This window comes from Rattus norvegicus, chromosome 6 (assembly GCF_036323735.1).
Source record: "Rattus norvegicus strain BN/NHsdMcwi chromosome 6, GRCr8, whole genome shotgun sequence".
In the NCBI taxonomy this organism is placed as follows: Eukaryota; Metazoa; Chordata; class Mammalia; order Rodentia; family Muridae; genus Rattus; species Rattus norvegicus.
Window position 1 is genome coordinate 128,683,044 of NC_086024.1, and position 18,657 is coordinate 128,701,700.

At 47.6% G+C, this 18,657-nt stretch overlaps 1 protein-coding gene across 3 annotated transcripts; it reads right to left on the reverse strand.

The window, feature by feature from the left end:
• Window positions 1-606: 606 nt before the first annotated feature.
• Window positions 607-17,741, reverse strand: Serpina9 (serpin family A member 9). 3 transcript variants are annotated; one of them, XM_063261768.1, is made up of 5 exons: window positions 15,571-15,755; window positions 12,198-12,844; window positions 5,336-5,609; window positions 2,127-2,274; window positions 607-1,181 (listed from the first exon to the last, which is right to left on the reverse strand). In XM_063261768.1, the coding sequence occupies exons 2-5, from the start codon at window positions 12,826-12,828 to the stop codon at window positions 981-983; spliced, it is 1,254 nt and encodes a 417-aa protein (XP_063117838.1). In that variant the 5' UTR covers window positions 12,829-12,844; window positions 15,571-15,755; the 3' UTR covers window positions 607-980. The 3 variants fall into 3 exon arrangements, with proteins under 3 accessions (XP_063117838.1, XP_038968002.1, NP_001100224.1); NM_001106754.1 differs by lacking the exon at window positions 15,571-15,755 and adding an exon at window positions 17,692-17,741 and having other exon boundaries at window positions 621-1,181; XM_039112074.2 differs by lacking the exon at window positions 15,571-15,755 and having other exon boundaries at window positions 12,198-12,845.
• Window positions 17,742-18,657: the final 916 nt, after the last annotated feature.

An 18,657-nucleotide genomic window follows, 5' to 3' on the forward strand; every position in this document is an offset into this window, starting at 1 on the left:
CTCAGGCAGTGAGCCGCCTCTGCCTCCAGAGCCCAGGGCATTCGGTGTGGCTTTCAGGATATGCCAGACTGTTGTCACTATAAACAGCCACAGTCAGAGGGCTAGAAAAGTGGCCACATTGGAGAGGTCTTTACAATCCATACAGCACTGATACTTGTTCTGTTCCTGCTTAAGAAACCCAGTGAGCGTCCCATTCCTATCCCTTCCCTGGCCTAAGTTGCCTTCCCGGGCAGTGGGTGTTCCTGGTCATCCTCTCTCCATTTATCTGCATTCCTGTAACACACAGTGCTCCAGCCGCAGGGCCTCCCCACTGTCCCTCTCATGCCTCTCCTTTGAGTGTCCCCACCCTCTTACATGGTTTTTGTGACCCCCTAATTTGTCACAACCTCTTTGTCCACAGATTCATTTAATTGCTATTGAATGGTCTCTCCCATCGAGACCCCGCATGCGGGGAGCCATTGAAGAGCTCAACTGAGCAACCGAGACAATGAAATCACACGTAGCCACCGCCATGTCACCAGTGGCAACCCAGCTACTCAGAAGTGGGCAATCCCTCATTTTCAGATTAGTGCCCTGTTGATGGGAGGAGGTGTGTGGGGCGGTCTGTTGCCACTAAGTTCACATTTCAGGTTTATTGAATGCAGTGCTGGGAGTCAGCCGTAAAAGCAAGGGTACCGAGTCCTGTGCGCCGCCATTCCCAAGAGATCTGAGGCATTGAGCTGTGCCTGCCCTGTCACATTCCAGAAAAAGGCTACATGGGAAAGCAGGTGGGAGGGGCTACTGGAAGGGTGACCAGACCCTGATGTCTCTTCTATGGTTGGGCCCCAGCGTGCAACCCCAAAGGCCAATGCTCTCCTGTTGGAGTCAAGTAGACCTCAATCAAGGAAATGGGTCTTGATATCACCTTGCTAGCGTCTTCCGACACACACCTATTTCTTGTGAATTATTAGTGTGTGGCCAGCCAACAGCTCTCTTCCAATCTACATTTTCCTGGGGTTTTCAACTTTCCCTAGAAAGAGAATGGATTCTGTGTTTTTATCTAGAAGTAGAATCAGGAAGGGCTCATTGAAGGCGATGGTGGAAGATGGGGTGTCCCTTGAGCGGACTATTAGTTTGGTGGTGGTGGCTGCTGCGGCTTCTGTCCCCTCCTCGCTGACATCCAGTACAGCCTTGTGAGCAGCCTGTGAATGGGAAAACAAGCGTCAGTGGTTCCCGCAGAAGCTGTGCCCTGAGCCTCTTGCTACCGAAGGCTGATGCTGCTTTCTCTTTCAGGGGGGAGGCTCCCAGCTTGTGACCAACGGCCAAGATACATCATGGACTGGGAACGCAAGGTTTTTCAGGTGCATATGAGTGTTCCCCTTGGGTAAAGCTCTACTGGGTTCTTCATATCCCATGGGGGACCTCTCAGTCTTTTCCCTTGGGGACCAATGACAAAAATGTTCTCAGAACAGTATCTGATCATCATATACTCCACTATCAAATTATCATATAAATAGACATAAATTAGCCAGATCAAAAACCTGAGGAGTATGGACTTGGCTGTGGACAGAGGCTAGGCAGATAACACAGTGAATGAAGACCCTTTCTGTGGGACATGAGGACATGGGTCACCCGGCTGTACCGCCAGACTGAGCGATTTCAGATACAAGAATTACTGTATCACACGTGAGTTGAGTTCAATAATTTCTCACAGGAGGACCCAAAATCTGACCTTTTAGATCCAGCCCTCCACTTTTAGCACAAATGCCGCATTTACAGGTACAAAGGCACCTGGGCAGCGGCCGCCGTAACATTTGCTTGGGAATTCAAGATGGTGGGGAAGGAAGAGATGCTAGATGCTTATCTATTCTTCCACTGCTGACATGTGGCAACCATGTTGCTTGCCAGGGACAGACCTGCTTTTCAAAGAAGTACAGACTGTTTTCTTGAAGAGGGATTATGTGCACCTGTGAGACAGGTTGTGGTGGCCATGATGGCCCAGGCCTGGCGGCCACGAAATTTGACTTTTTCTTTGGCCATTAAACACCTCACCCTCTCCAGCCTGTCACCTTCACAGTTAGATGGGAGTCCTTTGTTAGCTGTCCCTCCTGGCATGGACTTCCTTGCACGCATCTCCATCAACTTACCTTAGAAACCTGCAGGAAGTGTGTCTTTGTAATTCCGGAGAAGTCAGCGTTTGAGTTAAAGGCGTCTCGGATTCCCATCTCAGGGAGGATGGTTTCCAGGTTGTAGGAAGCAGAAATGGAAAATTTGGGGATGAACACCTTGATCCACCTATGGAGAGTAAAAGAGACGCGACCAGGTCAGGATATCCCTGTTTCCATGTGGCATTTCTGGACAGAGCTTTCTCCAGCCCCATTCCTGAACGCCAGAGAAGTCAACTCATCCCAGTCCCAAAGCACCAGGCCGCTCTGTCTCTGAGCCTCCCAGATGAGCAAGCTCATCTCTGGGTATCAGAATAGAACATAAGGATCCTATAACCAAGTAACGACCTGAGGTGAGAGGACGAATCAGCATGGGTACCACAGCAGACGCCAATGGGTATATCAGGAAGTGATGGTAGCTTAGGTACTGGCCACGTCCAGCAGGACTTCCTGAGACAAGCACACCCTGATAATCTCCCCAGGGTGACAAAACCCCACAGGGTGTTGTACCATGCTGGGAATATACCTACACCTGCCCTATCCAATATGCTTGTCACTGGGCACATGTGGGTACTGAACAATTTGAGGCATGCCTATCGCAAACAATGAGCTAAACTCTTACTGTGATTAATTCATTTGTTACACTGATTGCTTGGTGGAGCTTGGTGTGCAGTGGTGGGTGTGCATGTGTGTCTCTGTGTGTGCGTGGACACATTTTGTGAGTCAGTCCGCTCCTTCTAACTTGTAGATCCTGGGGTTCAAACTCAGGTTGTCTGGCTTGGAAGTCAGAACCTGCACCCACTGAGCCTTAATTTTATTCTACTTTACTAGATTCAAATATGGGAGACCAGTTGTGGCCAGAGCCTACCATATTGGACAGCATAAGCCTTCAGTTTGGCATGTTTACTTCTTCTGTAATGGTTTCCCTCTCCCAGAGCAAACACTGCTCATTTACTGAGCATTTACCACGGAGCTGCTCTCCTGGGCACGTTCAATAGCATTTCTCTTATTTTAAAGATTTTAGGTGTAATTGCAGTGCTTTGCCTGTGTTTGTGTGCTCAGCTGCTCACAGAAAGAGAAGCACAAGACCTTGGAGAGATACCTCAGTCCTCATCTGACAAACCTCCCTGATATTTAGTACCACAGACAACTCCTTCTTCTGCTGGCCTGGGCACCTCTGGATTCCCTGGCTCCCTCTGAGTTCCACCTTCCTGCGGCCTCCTGAAGGCCTTGTCGTTTTCCTCAACCCAGCACCGGTGCAGCGGGAGGAAAGAAAAACACCCCAACAAGCCCTCAGTGCCTCTCGATTCTTCACCTTCCGTCTCTGATGGTGCTGTTACCCCCATCCCCCATCCCACAGCCTGTATGTCTTCGTGTCCCCCACCCGAGGCCGGTAAGCGTAGGGAATAGCTTGGACTCCACTTGATCTGGGCTGTGCACACTACTGCTCTAGACAATGTACCTAGCAACCTGTTGGCCTCTTGGGAACCCCAACCTGTACAGAGTTACATAGACACCTGCTCCAATCAACAGAATAATCTACCTTCCTTAAGAATTCCTTGAAAACACGTCTTAGAACACAATCAGGAGTTGTGTGTTGGCAATGGACTGTCAGGCCTGGGCTGGCTCTGGGTGTGCATGCAGTAAGACAAACTATGTGGACTTTGAGGGAGAACTCTCCTTTCACCAGCTTACTCTGTGCACACCTGTGTGTGCATATGGTCACAATGAGATGCACAATGAGAAGGGTGTGAACAGCAGGCAGATGATTGATTATCTGATCTAACCTATCAATCAAAACAGAGAACCACCCTTGCTATGCCCTTAGTACCCAACCTCCTCCTTTTGAGCCTCATAAAAGGGAGCCCCAAACAATAATCGGGGCCTTAGAGAATCCTCCCTTGTGTGACCCATTAGCAATCTGGCCACTTCATTTCTTTCTGATCTGCATTATCATTTTGCTTTGAAGGGTGTTTCCTTGCTGTTTTGAAATTTGTGTCATCTTGTATCACAGTGGAATAAGAGGCCAGGAGCACCCAGCCCAGACCCGAGGCATTGTCCATATCCAGGCTTGTGGCTGCCGTCACCACTGCACCCTTGAAGCAGTCCCCTGAGGAAAGCAAGCTTCCTCTGTTGTCAAACTCCTGGGTACTTTGCCTGCCTTTCCCAGGACATTGGTCCTCATCTTCCTTAAATGGCTACTATTCTGAACCTCATCTTTTCCTTTCTCTTAGATGGCAAACACTGAGGATGATGAATATGTCAAGGAATCATGAGAAGAGACTGAAAATAAATATTCAATGATCTTCTGTATCACATGATTGATCTCCGTATACTCTCTACAACATGTACAATGTTTACAACATCGCCGTTATTAGGCGCTTCCTACCTCCCAGACACTCTCTGCCACTTTCTAAGGAGTAACTCGGCTTTAGCAACCTCTAGTTTTAGTGACTCAGCACCATTGTGCTCCTCAGTTTACAAGTGAGCACCAAGACTTCTGTTGGTTTGCTTGCTTGCCTTTACACAAACAGTTTCGTGGAATTCAGTATGGCTTGGTTTCTGGAGTGAACTCTACTTGGACTTAAAAGCTTTGCCTGTGTGGCCTCGCACGATTCACTGTGGCGGTTTGAAGAGAGATGTCTCCCACAGGCTCAGGCATCAGAATACTTGGTCCCCAGCTGGTGGTGACACTTGGAGAGGTTATGACAAGTACAGCCTTGCTGGTGGAAGTACTTCGCTGGGGTGGGCTTCAAGAGTTTGCAGCCTTGCCCCTCACTCCTGTTTCATTCTCTGTTTCATGTTGCAGGGAAAGGTGTTATCCCTCCGCTTCCTGTCCCTGTCACCATGCCTACCACCTTGAGCCTACACGGCACACCATGATGGACTTGCAGCCTCTGAACATGTAAGTCAAAGTAAATTCTTTCCTCCTCAAGTTGCCTTTTGTCATGGTGCTTTGCCCCCAGTGACACAAAAGTAACCAGTACATCTACTTACCCTCCAGAAGCCTGTTTGGGGAAATTGTGCACTAGGAGATGGTGACATTGGTATGGTACTGTGTGGACACAGTACCAACATCACTGTCTGGCAGGCAGAGGAGGCTTGGTACACAGGAGTTACCATTGAGTAGCTGCCACCACATGACCCATCCTCGGATGAACAGCTCCCTACAAGCTCACAGTGATGCTCACCTTTTCTGGAGTGAGCGGCTCCATCTTCTCAGCCTCCTGGGTGACAGACTCCTCTCCAGCTGCCGCATCTTGCCCTTACCAGGGAGGACAAAGAAGGCCACGGCATCTCCCCTGTAGTCCATCTGCAGAATAGAGCAGCCCAGCTCTCTGTCCACTCCAAAGGCAAACGACTCGGTCTGGTGCATCATGGGAACATGCACAGTGGTGCCCTTGCTCAGAAGGAATGGGAAGCTCTTGTTTGTGTTTGCAGCACTAAAGGGCTGGGTCCAGTTGGCTAGTGTGGAGAAAGAAGAGAGGGCTTACATCGGTGCAGAAGGAGAGAGGACTTAAGGCAAAAGAAGAGGGGCTTTACATCCCTGAAACCTGCCAGGGAAAACAGGCAGAAGAGGACCTCTAAAAACTCAGTTTTCCATAAAAACAACTAACTAGCATTGTAAGGCCCAGACTTTGATTCCCAACACACATGTGTATACATATGCACTTACCACACATATCATACCATACACACACCCCACATGACACACATATATGTATATACTATACATCTCATATATACACACATACGCCACACACACAGCATACCATACACGCAGCCTATGCCACACACACACACACACAAATACACACACACACACACACACACATAAAACACATGTTCACAGGCCACACCATACACTACACAGAGAGAGAGAGACAAACATATGCATCACACATACAACAATTCACTCCCTGCATACATGTAACAGATATCATACACACATACACACACATATCACATGTACACAAACACATATATAAATACCCCACATACCATATATGCACTTGCATACCAACCCAAATACACCACACATACCACATATCCCCCTCCTATATGCACTTTTACATGCACAACATATACTATGTATACTCCACACACCATACACATTTGCATGTATTTGATAAATGTTGTACAATATATTTACTTACACAATAAATATTGCACATTCAATAACTATTACACCACATATGCACACACACATACCATTCACTACACTTGCATACATATAAGTACACTCTACTTATCTAATACTATGACACACATTCACACACACACACACACACACACACACACACACACACACACACACACAGTATCTGATACTTCACACACTTGCCAGCAGTGGTCAAAATCAACTCCTTTAAAATTCTGAAAAATCCTCAGATGCTTATAGCTGAGAAACAAAATATTAAAGACAATGAACTGTGTCTTGTTAGAGGTGGTAAAGTTTGTGGCATTCTAACAGGCTCTAGTTCTACTCCTGAGTCTTCCTTCTGTATGGTCTTGAAAAATAACAGCCTGCATTTACAGTGAAATCAAGATGGGTCTGGAAATACTTCAAAGACTCATTCTCAAGTTGTACATAGTGGCTCTCACACTTGCAATCCCAGAACATGAGAGGCCAAGGCTGGAGGGTTATGAGTTCGAGGCTATCTTAGGCTACACAGAGAAAACATATCTCAAAACAAAAACAGTCCTAGACTCATCCTCAAAGAATTGTCTTTATCTAACCTGCCTCCTGCAGTACCAAAAGAATGACTTATAAAAGCCGTCAGTATTTGATCAGACTTGGAGTCCAGCCAAGGCAAATATCATCTCCCTGAGGACATTTGCCAAGACAGTGGCAGGCGGAACTCCGAAACACCTCCAGCATACATAACAGTCAAGACAAATAATCCACTAACCACAAAGATTGGGAAAACAAACAGAAAAGAGGAGGTAGGTCCTGTCAGCAAAAATGACAGAGCAAGTCCCTCTGCATGGCTACCCTTCCCTGAACATTGTCCCAGTCAGCCGTGGTGACCCAAGGAGAGGTTGTTCAAGGCAAACGACTGAATCATGATGGGGAGACCCCACTCACACAACTGACTGAGGTGCACTCCGTGCCTAATGCCTTCTCCCTAGAGGTGTGGGAGTGTATTTCAAATGCAATTACAGACAAGTGTCCTCACTGCCTGGCTGTCTGGAGGATGGATAAGAGATAAAATGAAAGAGAGATAAACAAATAAATGTCTAAAGAATCAAATGTTTACAGGAAGTTTGGAAGCTTTCAGCATATCTCAAATACAAAGAGGCCCCAGACGTGAGTAAAGCTATCAGCTTGGGAACTATCTGGGTGTCTCAGAGCCCTCACTGCCAGCAGGCCTGGGCATGCACAGACAGAAAATAAAGGGTGAGTCAAAGTTGTAGTCTGCCGAGGTGAGTGTGGATGACAAGTCGCAATATGCACATGGTGACCCTCTACAACTATTGGGAGATCTTCCAGCCAAGAAGACATCTGTGACTTTAAAGAATCCATTCGGAAGGAACAGGAAGCAATTGCTACAAGGAACAACAATGACTAACCCTCTGGAGGGGAAGTAGTTCATGTCTAGAATTGATTTACATTATTAACATTGTTGGGCCGAAAACATGCAAAGGACCCAGAGAGATGGCTCTGAGGTTAGAAACTCTCGCTGCTCTTACAGAGGACCCAGGTCAGCTCCCAGATTACAATTGCCTATACCTCCAGTTCCGGGGGGATCTGATGTCCTCTTCTGGACTCTGTAGGCAACCACACTGGTGTCTAAATACTCATCGCCCGAAACACATGTGCACACGCACAACTAAAATAAATATTTAGATACTTTAAGGAAAACAAACAAAAATGCAATATGAAAGTTTAGAGCATGGGGAGCGTGTGTTCCTAAGGCGAACCAGCTACGGCCTTGTAAATCAAATGCATCAAAGCAGCTATTCTGAACATGCTCAAAGAGCTTTTTAGAAATCAAACGTCTCTAATAATCATTCACTTGCAATTGGAGAAATCATTCCAAGCCATTGCGTAGAGTTGGAAAATATGGTAACAGAAATGAAAGTTTCACTCGAGAGACCCAACAGCATATTAGAGCTAACGGAAGACAATGAACACTGAGTTAGAAAACGGATCGGTAAGTCTGTCATATGAGGAGTACCGAGCAGAAGGAGGGGAGAGGAAGGAAAGAGAAGATGGTCATGGGAAGAAGTAAGCACTCAGAGGCTCCCAAAACCTGGTTTATAGAAACCTCCCAACACAGTTAACAAATCTATACTTAGACATCATAATCAGTCAAAGGCAAAGAAGCAACCTCACATTTGAGGTGGCCTTAACAACATGAACAGATGGTTTCTTTTCAGAAAGTACGAACTTGGAGAGCAGTAAACTGAAACAACAGCAAACAAGCTTTTGCCAGAGCTACAGAGGCCTCTGTGGTCCGGATGGGACAGTGACATGGAGCCACTCCAGCACAGGAAGTTATGCTGTGAACGTGGGAGGCAGCATGAGTATTTTGCAGGTGGCTGTAGTGGTAGACACCTATAATTCCAGAGATCGGGGCAGAGGCAGAGAGTTTGCTGTAAGTTCAAGTCCAGTTTGATCAAGAAGGCAAATTCTTGACTGTAGAGTGAGATGCTGTCCCTAAATAAAGAAGAAATCTAGACGGATAGAAGTTATGTTGTCCTTGCTGAAAAGGCAGCTCCTAAAGTGATGGCTGCCGAGATGGTTCAGCTGTTGAGAACACTGATTGCTCTTGCACAGGACCCAGGTTCCATTCCCAGCACCTACATGACAGCTCACAACTGAATAGAACTCCACTTCTGGGGGGAATCTGGTGCCCCCTTCTGGCTTCCACAGGCACTGCACACATGTGGTGCACATGCATGCAGACAAACAGGCACATAACATAAATTCCTTTTAGAACAAAAGAAAATCGATCATAATAAATTTACACTGGTGGGCACACATGCGTAGAAGTAGGATTTATGACAATGACACCAAAGGGATGGAGGAAATGTAACCATTGAGAAAAACAATGCTCATAGTCGTCGGAATGATGATCGGTGTAACCATGAATACATGCTAATAACTACAGGCTAATTGCAATCCCCAGGTCAACCCTAGGGAAGTAAGAAGTGAGAATGAGGGAAAAATGAATTAAAATCTGGGAAAACGTAAACTAGGAAATATTTCAACGGAAAAGATGGCACCATGGCGACACCGTGGAAGGAAAACGCTAAAGATATGCAGACACTCACTGTACTACTGTCCAGAGGTAGGCTGTTTACAGAGCCAATAAGCCCAAGGTCACATTAGTCATTAGAGAATCCAGAGCAGAACCATAATGAGTTAGCACCGCCCCGCATTGTGGCTGTCATCAGAAAGACAGATAATGAGAAATAGAGGGCTGGTGAGATGGCTCAGTAGATAAAGGTGCCTCCAGCCAAGCCTGGCAACCTGAGTTCAATCCCTGGTGATGGAAGAAGAGAATTACTCCTGTATGTTGTCCTCTGATACACACACACACACACACACACACACACACACACACACACACAGCACACTAAATAAATAAATAAATAAATAAACTAGAAGAGAAAGCAAATAGCAGCGAGACTATGGAAACGACCAAGCGACTGTTGGTGTCAGCTCTGCAGTCACCTACAGAGGTTCCCAGCTTCTTAAAGTGACCAAATGACTGAGCAGGCTCTCTCCTGGGTGCACACTTGAAAGTCTCAAGACGCCCTCCACACAAAAGGAGCCTTCCCTAACGTCACAGTAAGGTATTCACCGTAGCCTGGAGTAGGGTCAGCCTGAGCACCCACCATCTGACACGCAGAAGGCTGCCTGTCCAGAGGACAGTATCTTTCAGCTCGAGTGAATGAGGGCAGGGAGCTAGTTCACTCCACATTGGGTCCAAGCTTGATAGAGGCAATGTCCGGCTTCTGTTCAGTGTCAAATTAGCAGTCAGCAACAAGGAATAGAAAAGAAAGGGAAGGCACAGAAAACAGAAACTGGCTAGAGGATGAGCAGCTGCTGTTAATTGTTAGTGAACATGGATGGACCTTAGATACATGCAAAAGGCATGACCTGGAATCCTGTTTGAATGCCATTTAGACACCTGGAATGTCTAAAATAGGCAGGTGGCAGAGACAGGGGATACATTACTGGTCTGCAGCAGGGAAGAGCAGGAGTCGGGAGAGGCAGCTCATTTTCTTGAGGGGACAGGGGTCTCTCTCCTGAGGAGGAAAATGAGCTGTGGAGTTACAGAAAGCAACTTAAATCTGTCTTCAAAGGCGATGCCCGATCGACAGAACGGTGTCCTTTAATACACTGTCCTAGTAAACAGCAAAGCCCAGTGGTTCTCGACCTTCCTAACGCTGCTACCCTATAATACCATTCCTCATGTTGTGGTGATCCATGATCATAACATTATTTCCCTGCTACTTCATGACTACAGTTTTGCTACTGTTACGAATTGTAATGAAGATATCTCATATGCAACTCCCACGAAAGGGTCACTTGACCCCCAAAGAGGTTGTGACTAAGAGGTTGAGAACCTCTGCTCTAGACAGACACGAGTAACAGTCACTAGCTTGTCTATATTTCCAGCACAGCACAGTCTTGGTGAACATGCCAGCAACCGAAGACCCTTTAAGACTTGGACACTTTAAAATGATTTTACACTGTGCACATGACCTTTCATCAGAACTAAGCCAAAGTGGACAATATATAACAAATGAAGGTATCTCACCGTGGAAAGAAAGCGGGTCAATTTTCTTGTCCTCTTTTTTGTGTTTGGAGGATGTGTGGGTGGACGGCTAGACAAATGGCTGGACTGGAGGTTGACTGAACAAACGGATGTGGAGGTTGGTTGGTGATTGGTTAATAGGAAAATGGACGTGTAGGTGAAGAGCTGGATGGATGGACTGGAGGTTGGGTAAATGGGAGGATGGAGGGAAGGAAGGAACCATGACACAGTGGCACACACAGCTCTGAAGATTAGGCACTCAACTTCAGGCATGGTCCTGTGAGGCTGTGTGTGCTTAGCGATCCCCAGCCAAGAGGCAGAGACTGGCACAGAGCGGGCACTTGGCCCTTGGAAGATCTTCAGAAACGCACTTAGGATAGTGGAACAAGAAAGGGACAGAGGGAGAACACAGACTCAGGGTCGTGTGCCTTTAAACCTGTTGCTCGTTCAGCGCCAGAGAAGTGTCATTTTTGACAGTGGCACTGTAAACAGTGATGCCTAGGCAGATATGAATGACAGACTAGCTTGTCTACACTTCCAAACCTTTGAAACTGTTCTTACCACTGGGTTTTTAAACTGGCCAGAAAGGGCCTAGTGTGTCACTGCCGTGAAGTGTTTAGGGAGCAGTATGACTGCCGTTGGTGCCAAAATACAAGCTCTTTTCTCCTCAAGAGTTGCAGAGAACATTTTGGGACCCTTCTTGCTGAGCACAGCTCTTTAGGACAGCCCCTTGCTTCATGCTAACACAAGGGTAAATGAGGCCCCATGCTATTAATGAATGGCAGCTAGAGAGAGAGAACAGATGACAGCCAAGAATGTACAGGTAGCTACTTGCAAAGCTGATGTGAATTCAGGCACACCCTGCTGTCTAGACCTTGCTGTACACACCTGTTTCCTTGACTACACAACAGCAAAAGGAAAAAAAATAGAAATCAGAGGTATATTGGAGTTGTATCTCTGTTGGTGGTAGAGGTGTGTGGTTTGCACAAAGCCCCGAGTTCAGTCCCCCATTGCATCAATAGGGTGTGGTGAACACACTTATAATCCCAGTTCTAAGGAGATGGAGAATCAGAGGTTCAAGGTCATCCTCAGCTATGTAGCTTGATGGAGGCCATCTTGAAATATGTAAGACCCTACTCAACAAACAAACAAGCAAACACACAAACAAGCAAAAGCAAGGAAACAAACAAGAAAACATCCAAGTACTTAAAAAGGGGAGGAAAGGAAATAAGAAAAGAGAAATGAAGGAAAGAGAAAGAAAAGAGTAAATCAGCCTCACCTTTAAAGAAGATGTGGTTCACCAGGACCATTGCTGTCTGAGAGTCAAGGTCTTGGATTACATCCACCACCTTCCCTTTGGTCTCCCTCTCCACGTAACTGTTGATCTGGGCCTGGGCAGTAACAGCATTTGAGAAGTCTTCAGAAAAGACTTTGGTCCCATAAAGCTTTTTAACCCTGTCCAGAAACTTGACCTGCAGCTGTAGCTCCTTCCTGATGAAGAGGACACTGCCCATCCGCAACTCCAGGTCTTTGTGGCACTCGTTCAGCGAGTGGACCAGCTGCTCGAAGCCCAGGTGGATGGTGTGCTCCGCAATGTGCGTGATGTTGAAACCGAGGCTCCGGAGGATCTGCGTCTTGGTGGCTGAGCAGGCCCCCAGGGACAGCATGGCCAGGGAAGTAGAGATACTCACAGGAGAAAAGAGGATATTCTGACCTGGACTCTTCTGAGCCAGCCTCTGGTATAGGAGGAAGGCGAACTTGGTGTTGCTGGGAGTCACCTGGGAGGCTGGGTTTCTCTTCATAGAGAGAGGGTGGGGGCACTCTCGGTGGTTGGAATTGAATGACAACATGCAGGACATTGGAGCACAGAAGCCAACCACTAGGAGAACTCGGTAAAAGGAAGAGCCCATTTGGAAGGAAGGGAGTCTGTAAAATAGAAGAGAACCATTGTGGGGAGAGGTAAGCTCAGAGCCCAGATGGGGGCATCTCACTCTTCTATGGAGTCTCACGTGAGCCTCACAGAAACTCTGGGAAGTTGGCAGTGTGCGTGTTCTGATGCTACGCTGAGCAGTAAGGTCTCGTGAGGGTGTGTGGTTGTGTAAATTGGCACAGGTCACAGGTGAGGCTGTCTGCTAACTGGGAGACCAGTCAGGGTTCCTGCCCAATCTCCAGGCTTATTATGATTCCTGATTCTTCCATTTATACCTTAAACTATGAAGAAAGTGAAAGCGTGTTGCCTTGCAATCCTGAGGACCAAAACCCTGATCCTCAAAGTCAGAAGTAACTTCCGGTCCTTCAGAGATGCCTCTAAATATTCCCAACCCTTCTGTTTGGGTGGGACAGATCTACCTGTCTGTCCCCAGCCACATACATTTCCATTGTGTACATGCCCCGGAAACATGGGTATCAGGGCTCGGTCTGCAGTTCAGTCGGTAGAATGTTTACTTAGCCCGCACTAAGCCTTGGGATTCCATAAGCTGGGCAAGGTGGCGTACATCTGCAATCCAAGCATTGCTGGGAGGTAGAAGTAGGAAGATCAGAAATTCAAGGTTATCCTCTACACCATAGGGGTTCAAGTCCAGCCTAGGCTACGAGAGACCCTGTATCCCTCCAAAGACAAAAAGTCAGCTTGTCGTTCCAGGACCCAGAAGCCGGAAGTGAAGCAAGTGGATGAGGCCAACTTGGTCTACACAGCAAGTTCCAGGTCAGCCAAAGCTACATGCTTAGTTAGACTCTGTCTGAAAAGGAGGCAGGCATGTGTGATAGGGTGTACCCCAGTGCTGTGGTGGGGGTGGAGGTGCGAAGGATCATGAATTCGTGTCAGGCTGGCTACATAGGGAGACTCAGAGAGCGAACAATACAATGAATAAAGGACACGGACAGGTTTAATTCACAGTGACAGCAGGTGACCTATAGAAAATACAAGTGAGGTGGGGACAGCCTAACTGGCTTGTGACTACCTTATCTGACAGTGTTTTTGAACAGTTGGCCATCTGTGATTGTTACACTGATCAGTTACAGTCTGTTTACATAACAAATTGGGTTACACTTGTATGGAGCAACATATAGGCCAAACTTAATTCACTTTAACACTTCGACCCCCACTCCTTATGGTCCAAGGTCTTTCTAGCTGAGGCTTAGAGGGGATTGGCGGCAGTCCCTGTTGGAACCAGCTGTTCAAAACACCAGGAAGCTCATACTTCCAAGAACAGCTGTCAGTTCTGTTTCCCATCTCTTCAACCTCTTCCTCTCCTTCTCTTTTCTTTCCCTTCCCTCCCTTTGAGACAGAATCTGGCTATGGAACTCAGGCTGGCCTGGAGTTCATAGCAATCCTCCTGCCTCCGCCTTCCCAGTGCTGAGATTACAGGTAGGTATCACCATGACTCGTAGCTGTTGACCTCTGAATGGCTTCTGATCCCAGATTGCTGCCTAATTCTCTTACTATTAATAAAGCAGATGAAGATCTGCAAATCTAGAGCTTGATCAGTAAAGCATTTGCATTGCAAACACAACAGCCTGAGTTGGTCTCCGGAGCTCAGGCTTAAAAATCCTGGCACATTGATGTGATCTTATAATCCCTGCTTCAGAGAGGCAGAGACTTGCAGAATCCTGGGACTTGTTGGTCAGCCAATCTACCTTTCTTAATGGACTCAACCAGCAAGAGTCACTGTTTCAAAACTAAAGTGGATTTTACCACTCATGAGGTGACACCCAAGATTGTCCTCTGAACTCCCCATATAGCGCGCGCGCGCGCGCGCGCGCACACACACACACACACACACATGCGCGCACGCGCTATATGAAACAAACAACTTGATCTTCTCTTTCAATAGGACTACACGGCTGAATGGTAGTAGGAAACTCCAGCAGAACAGGGCTGGGTCTACATCAGCTCTGACATTCATCATGAGCAAAGAACCTGTCCCTCGAGGAATCAGCCCTTAGTTTCATTTTTGTAAACAGGAGTCCAGCTTACATGGTTGACCGATTGAGGGTGGTTCAGTAGGTGCCCAATACATGACTTCCACTGCTGCTACTGCTTTAATTGATGTTGACAATTTGATTTAGGGACAATATTGTGCAGCCATCATTCTAGGCTTTCCAACCTTGTCCAGTTCCCAAATCACCCCTATGCCGTCTGTAAGATTTCTGCTCTCACATACTTTTAAGGAGGTGCTCTGGCCCTGAGTCTTGACTCTGAGATTCTGTGAAGGATGAAGCTAGTGGGCTGAAAGGGATTTGGGCCGAGTCAAAGGGGGAAAAATCTGCACATGTCCCAGCAAGTCATAAGCTTTGAAAAAACTTCTAGAATATTCTCCTCATTTTATAACCTCTTCTTCTTGCTCTAGAAAATTTTCCCTCCACCACCACGCTACAAGCCCTTTACCCCCTGTCAAACTTGGCTCTCTGGCCACTTACAGTGTGAACAACTGCCACTTACTCTTGTCATGAGGACGTTTTTACATTTCACTTCTGACTGAGAAGGAAAGGCTTTACTCACAAAATAAGTATTCAGCCAACAAGTGGAACAATTATTTGGTCATATGTGGGGAAGGGAAATGATGGGACTCCCTGTGCTCAGAGTTACAAAGATGTCCACATAGTTCCTTGTCTATGCCACTCCTGGCCTCATAGCACAGCTGAACACTTACCTTAGTATCTGATGTGACGAAACTTACAAGATTTACATGGAGGATCCTTTTACGAACTTTCAATTTGGCTTTGCAGCCTTGCAAAGGCCTGTCTGGAACTGGGGAGGGTTCCAAGCCTACTCACAGACCTCACTTCCTGGCTTCTTATCAGTCTGCTCTTTGCTGAGCTTAAGATGACCTTGAGAACTTTGTCTCTCCCATCTCCCAGAGACCACAGTACAGGGTGCCAGCCAAGCTGCAAACTGAGGTCTAGCACCCACTCTTTTCTCTCTTCTCATTCTCTCCTGCATTTTCCTGAAGTCCCTCTTTCCTTCTCTTTCTCTCTCTCCCTCTCCCTTCCTTCTCCCTCCCTCTCTCCCCCAACCTCTCTCTGTGTGCTCTTCAATGGAACGTTCCCCAGAATCTTGACCACCTTTGCCTTCAGAGCCTCTTGGCAGTGTAAGCAAACTCCAATGGCTGACCTTGCCCCTACCTTCAATCCCGAAATTCAGTGCTATCCATTTGCCCGTACTTGACATTATTCACCATCTACTGTGAGTTACTGCCTACTAGTCCCTTGTCCAGCAGTACCAGTTCACCTCACCATCACCCCACTGTCCCTCATCTTACCCTAAGGGTGACTCTGATGAAAAGTGAGGTGATGTCTACATAGCGCTCAATAAGGTGTTAGGGCTTGAAGCAGCTTCTTCTTGCTTTGTACTTCGAAGCGACAAAGAAAGTTCAGACTGCCCCTCACTATTGCCAACCATGATGAGGGGATGAAGCTAAAGAAAGAGAGTGCTGGCTACATACTTGGGAAGAGGCTGTCTCTGCCCTCTGCTCTTAGGCAAGCTGCTGAGGATGTAGGAGCTCAGAGGAAGCTAGTCAAGGGGCCCTTCCTGAAAAATCCAGAGCTCCCCAAGACTCCTGTGCATCACAGTCTTTGAAAACATCTCCCACCAGGGCTCATTCTGTCGACCTTCAAATCCAGCCTCACTCCCTCCTCATTCGTCCAGAGGACAGCTCCAGCATTCCCAGAGTGGTCCCAATTCTTGTCTCTCTCCTAGGCCTGCCGAGCCCTCCCCCTGCCTTGTTGTAGAGCAGCTGTATGTGCACACCCTGCCAGTGGGCTCCACCTATGACAGGGACCCCGTCTTTCCTGGGCTTGTCCCATAGGGGCCCATCCCTCCTATTAGCCTGGCTTTTACCCCTCCCTCTATTGTCTTTCAGGGCTATTACCCAAATGCCTGCTATCCCTGTCACTCATCACACTACCAACAGGCCAGCTTCCTCATGCAGAGCTGCCATGTCATTCCTAGTTCCCCAGAGTCCCCGCAGAGCTCAGGAGAGACACCCGAGCTCCTGTCATGCACGTTCCTTTTCCACTGTGCCCAGTCTCACTTGCAGGTGCCCAGCTTCTCTGCTCTCCTATAGTTGACCACAATTCCCACCCTCAGGAAGCTCCTGTCCCTGCTTGGGTGCAGAACATGCTGTCCAACCATACCCTTTCCCACCTGACAACCCAGCTTTTGTAAGATACCCCAGCCTGGTGGCTCTCAGTCTGGTAGAGCCCATTCATGTACCTCCTCTTTATCCAGTTTACCTCGGGACGTTGCCTCCATCCCTGGTCAACTTACTTTTCCACTGACTGCAGGAAGATATCTCTCCAGTAGACCTGTACCCAGACACAGGATGCATGCGGCCATTACACACACACACACACACACACACACACACACACACACACACACACACAAATATATGTGATCACCCTCAGCCAGCCTTTCTTCCTAACTCACATCAAAGACAGACAGACCCTCAGCCAATGACCATCTTCAGCTTCCTGTAGGAGAGGATACTTCTCCCTCCATCTCCCTTGTCACCATCCCAGAACGCCCAATTCCACCTTCTGTACCCAAAACTCCTTCTGCCCTCCAGCCTGAATATTGGTTTTGAACAAGCTCCAGAGGAGCCATAAGAACAAAGCTACCTCCCTCCTTTTGTCCACTCTGCTGCCACCTCATTCATCTGCAGGCGTCCCTAACCCCGAGCCTTCATTTTCAACTCATAGTCTGACTTCTACCCACAGAAGGAAACCAGACCCAGATGTTGTACAGCCATTGAATGTGTCTGATCATTCACCTCACCTGCCTTCCCTGTAGGACAACAAAGGCGACCACAGCTCCTGCTCAACTCAGCCCTTAGGCAGCTGGATTTTGTTCAAACCTGCGCTCCTCCTTCTTTTCCTCCTCCCCTTAATGGGGTCCTGTCCTCCAGCTCACCCTTATAAGCCAGCAGGCCTCAGCAGCTGGCTGGCAGCTCTCACCTCTCCCCCACAGATCTCACCACACCCATGGCTTCATTATGAAGAGATGTAAATGACAGAGCGCTTTTCATCTCCGGCCAGGTCCCTTCCCTCCTGCATTCCAACAGTCTATCTGCCAGTACCTCTGGATGCTATGAGCCGGGTCCAGCACAGTAGACCAAACTGGAATCAACTTTCCCAGTCAGCTTCCTGATGAGAGTCACAGAGGAACCTTTATCAGCATCTCCATCAGTGGTACCCATCCACCATGCTATCTGAGCCTCAGGAACATCCTTGCTCTGCTTCTTCCTCATTCCCAGTGTCATCCATCATCAGTCTGGTCAATTTACCTCAAGTTAAGACATGGAGCATGAGGAAGAGTCTTCACACAGTTGGCTGTCAGGTAGACTGGTGGGGGAACCGATACAAATGCAGATAAAGGCTTTGCTACAACTCTTGTTGGGTGGTGCTGTCTCCTCAAAGAGTCTCACTATCCCCCCATTTCTCTGACCTGTCTTTCAGCTGCCACAATGGGGCCTCTTCAACACCATCACCGTTGCACAGCCCAGAGCTCCTGAATCCTGACTCCTTAAATTCTATTTTAGGGTAATCACTTTGGTTTTGCTTGGACCCTATCCCTGGAATATATTTCTTCTGATTTTTCTTTTAACGAAGTACGATCTATTGTTTAGATCCCAAGTCACACCACTGCCTCAAGGAAGCTGTCCTTGATGACCCATGGGAGGAAAATGGCTCCCTGTAGATGTTTCTATGTCACCTTCAGCCTGTTGGCAAAACAATCA

What these genes read in the sequence shown, in the direction of transcription:
- Serpina9 (XM_063261768.1), bottom strand. Translation starts at nt 12,828, where the DNA reads ATGGGCTCTTCCTTTTACCGAGTTCTCCTAGTGGTTGGCTTCTGTGCT. An exon ending in GAACCACATCTTCTTTAAAG is followed by an intron (nt 5,610 to 12,197) that starts GTGAGGCTGATT and finishes TCTCCACACTAG; the next exon opens with CCAACTGGACCCAGCCCTTT. An exon ending in ACTTCCTGCAGGTTTCTAAG is followed by an intron (nt 1,182 to 2,126) that starts GTAAGTTGATGG and finishes TCCCATTCACAG; the next exon opens with GCTGCTCACAAGGCTGTACT.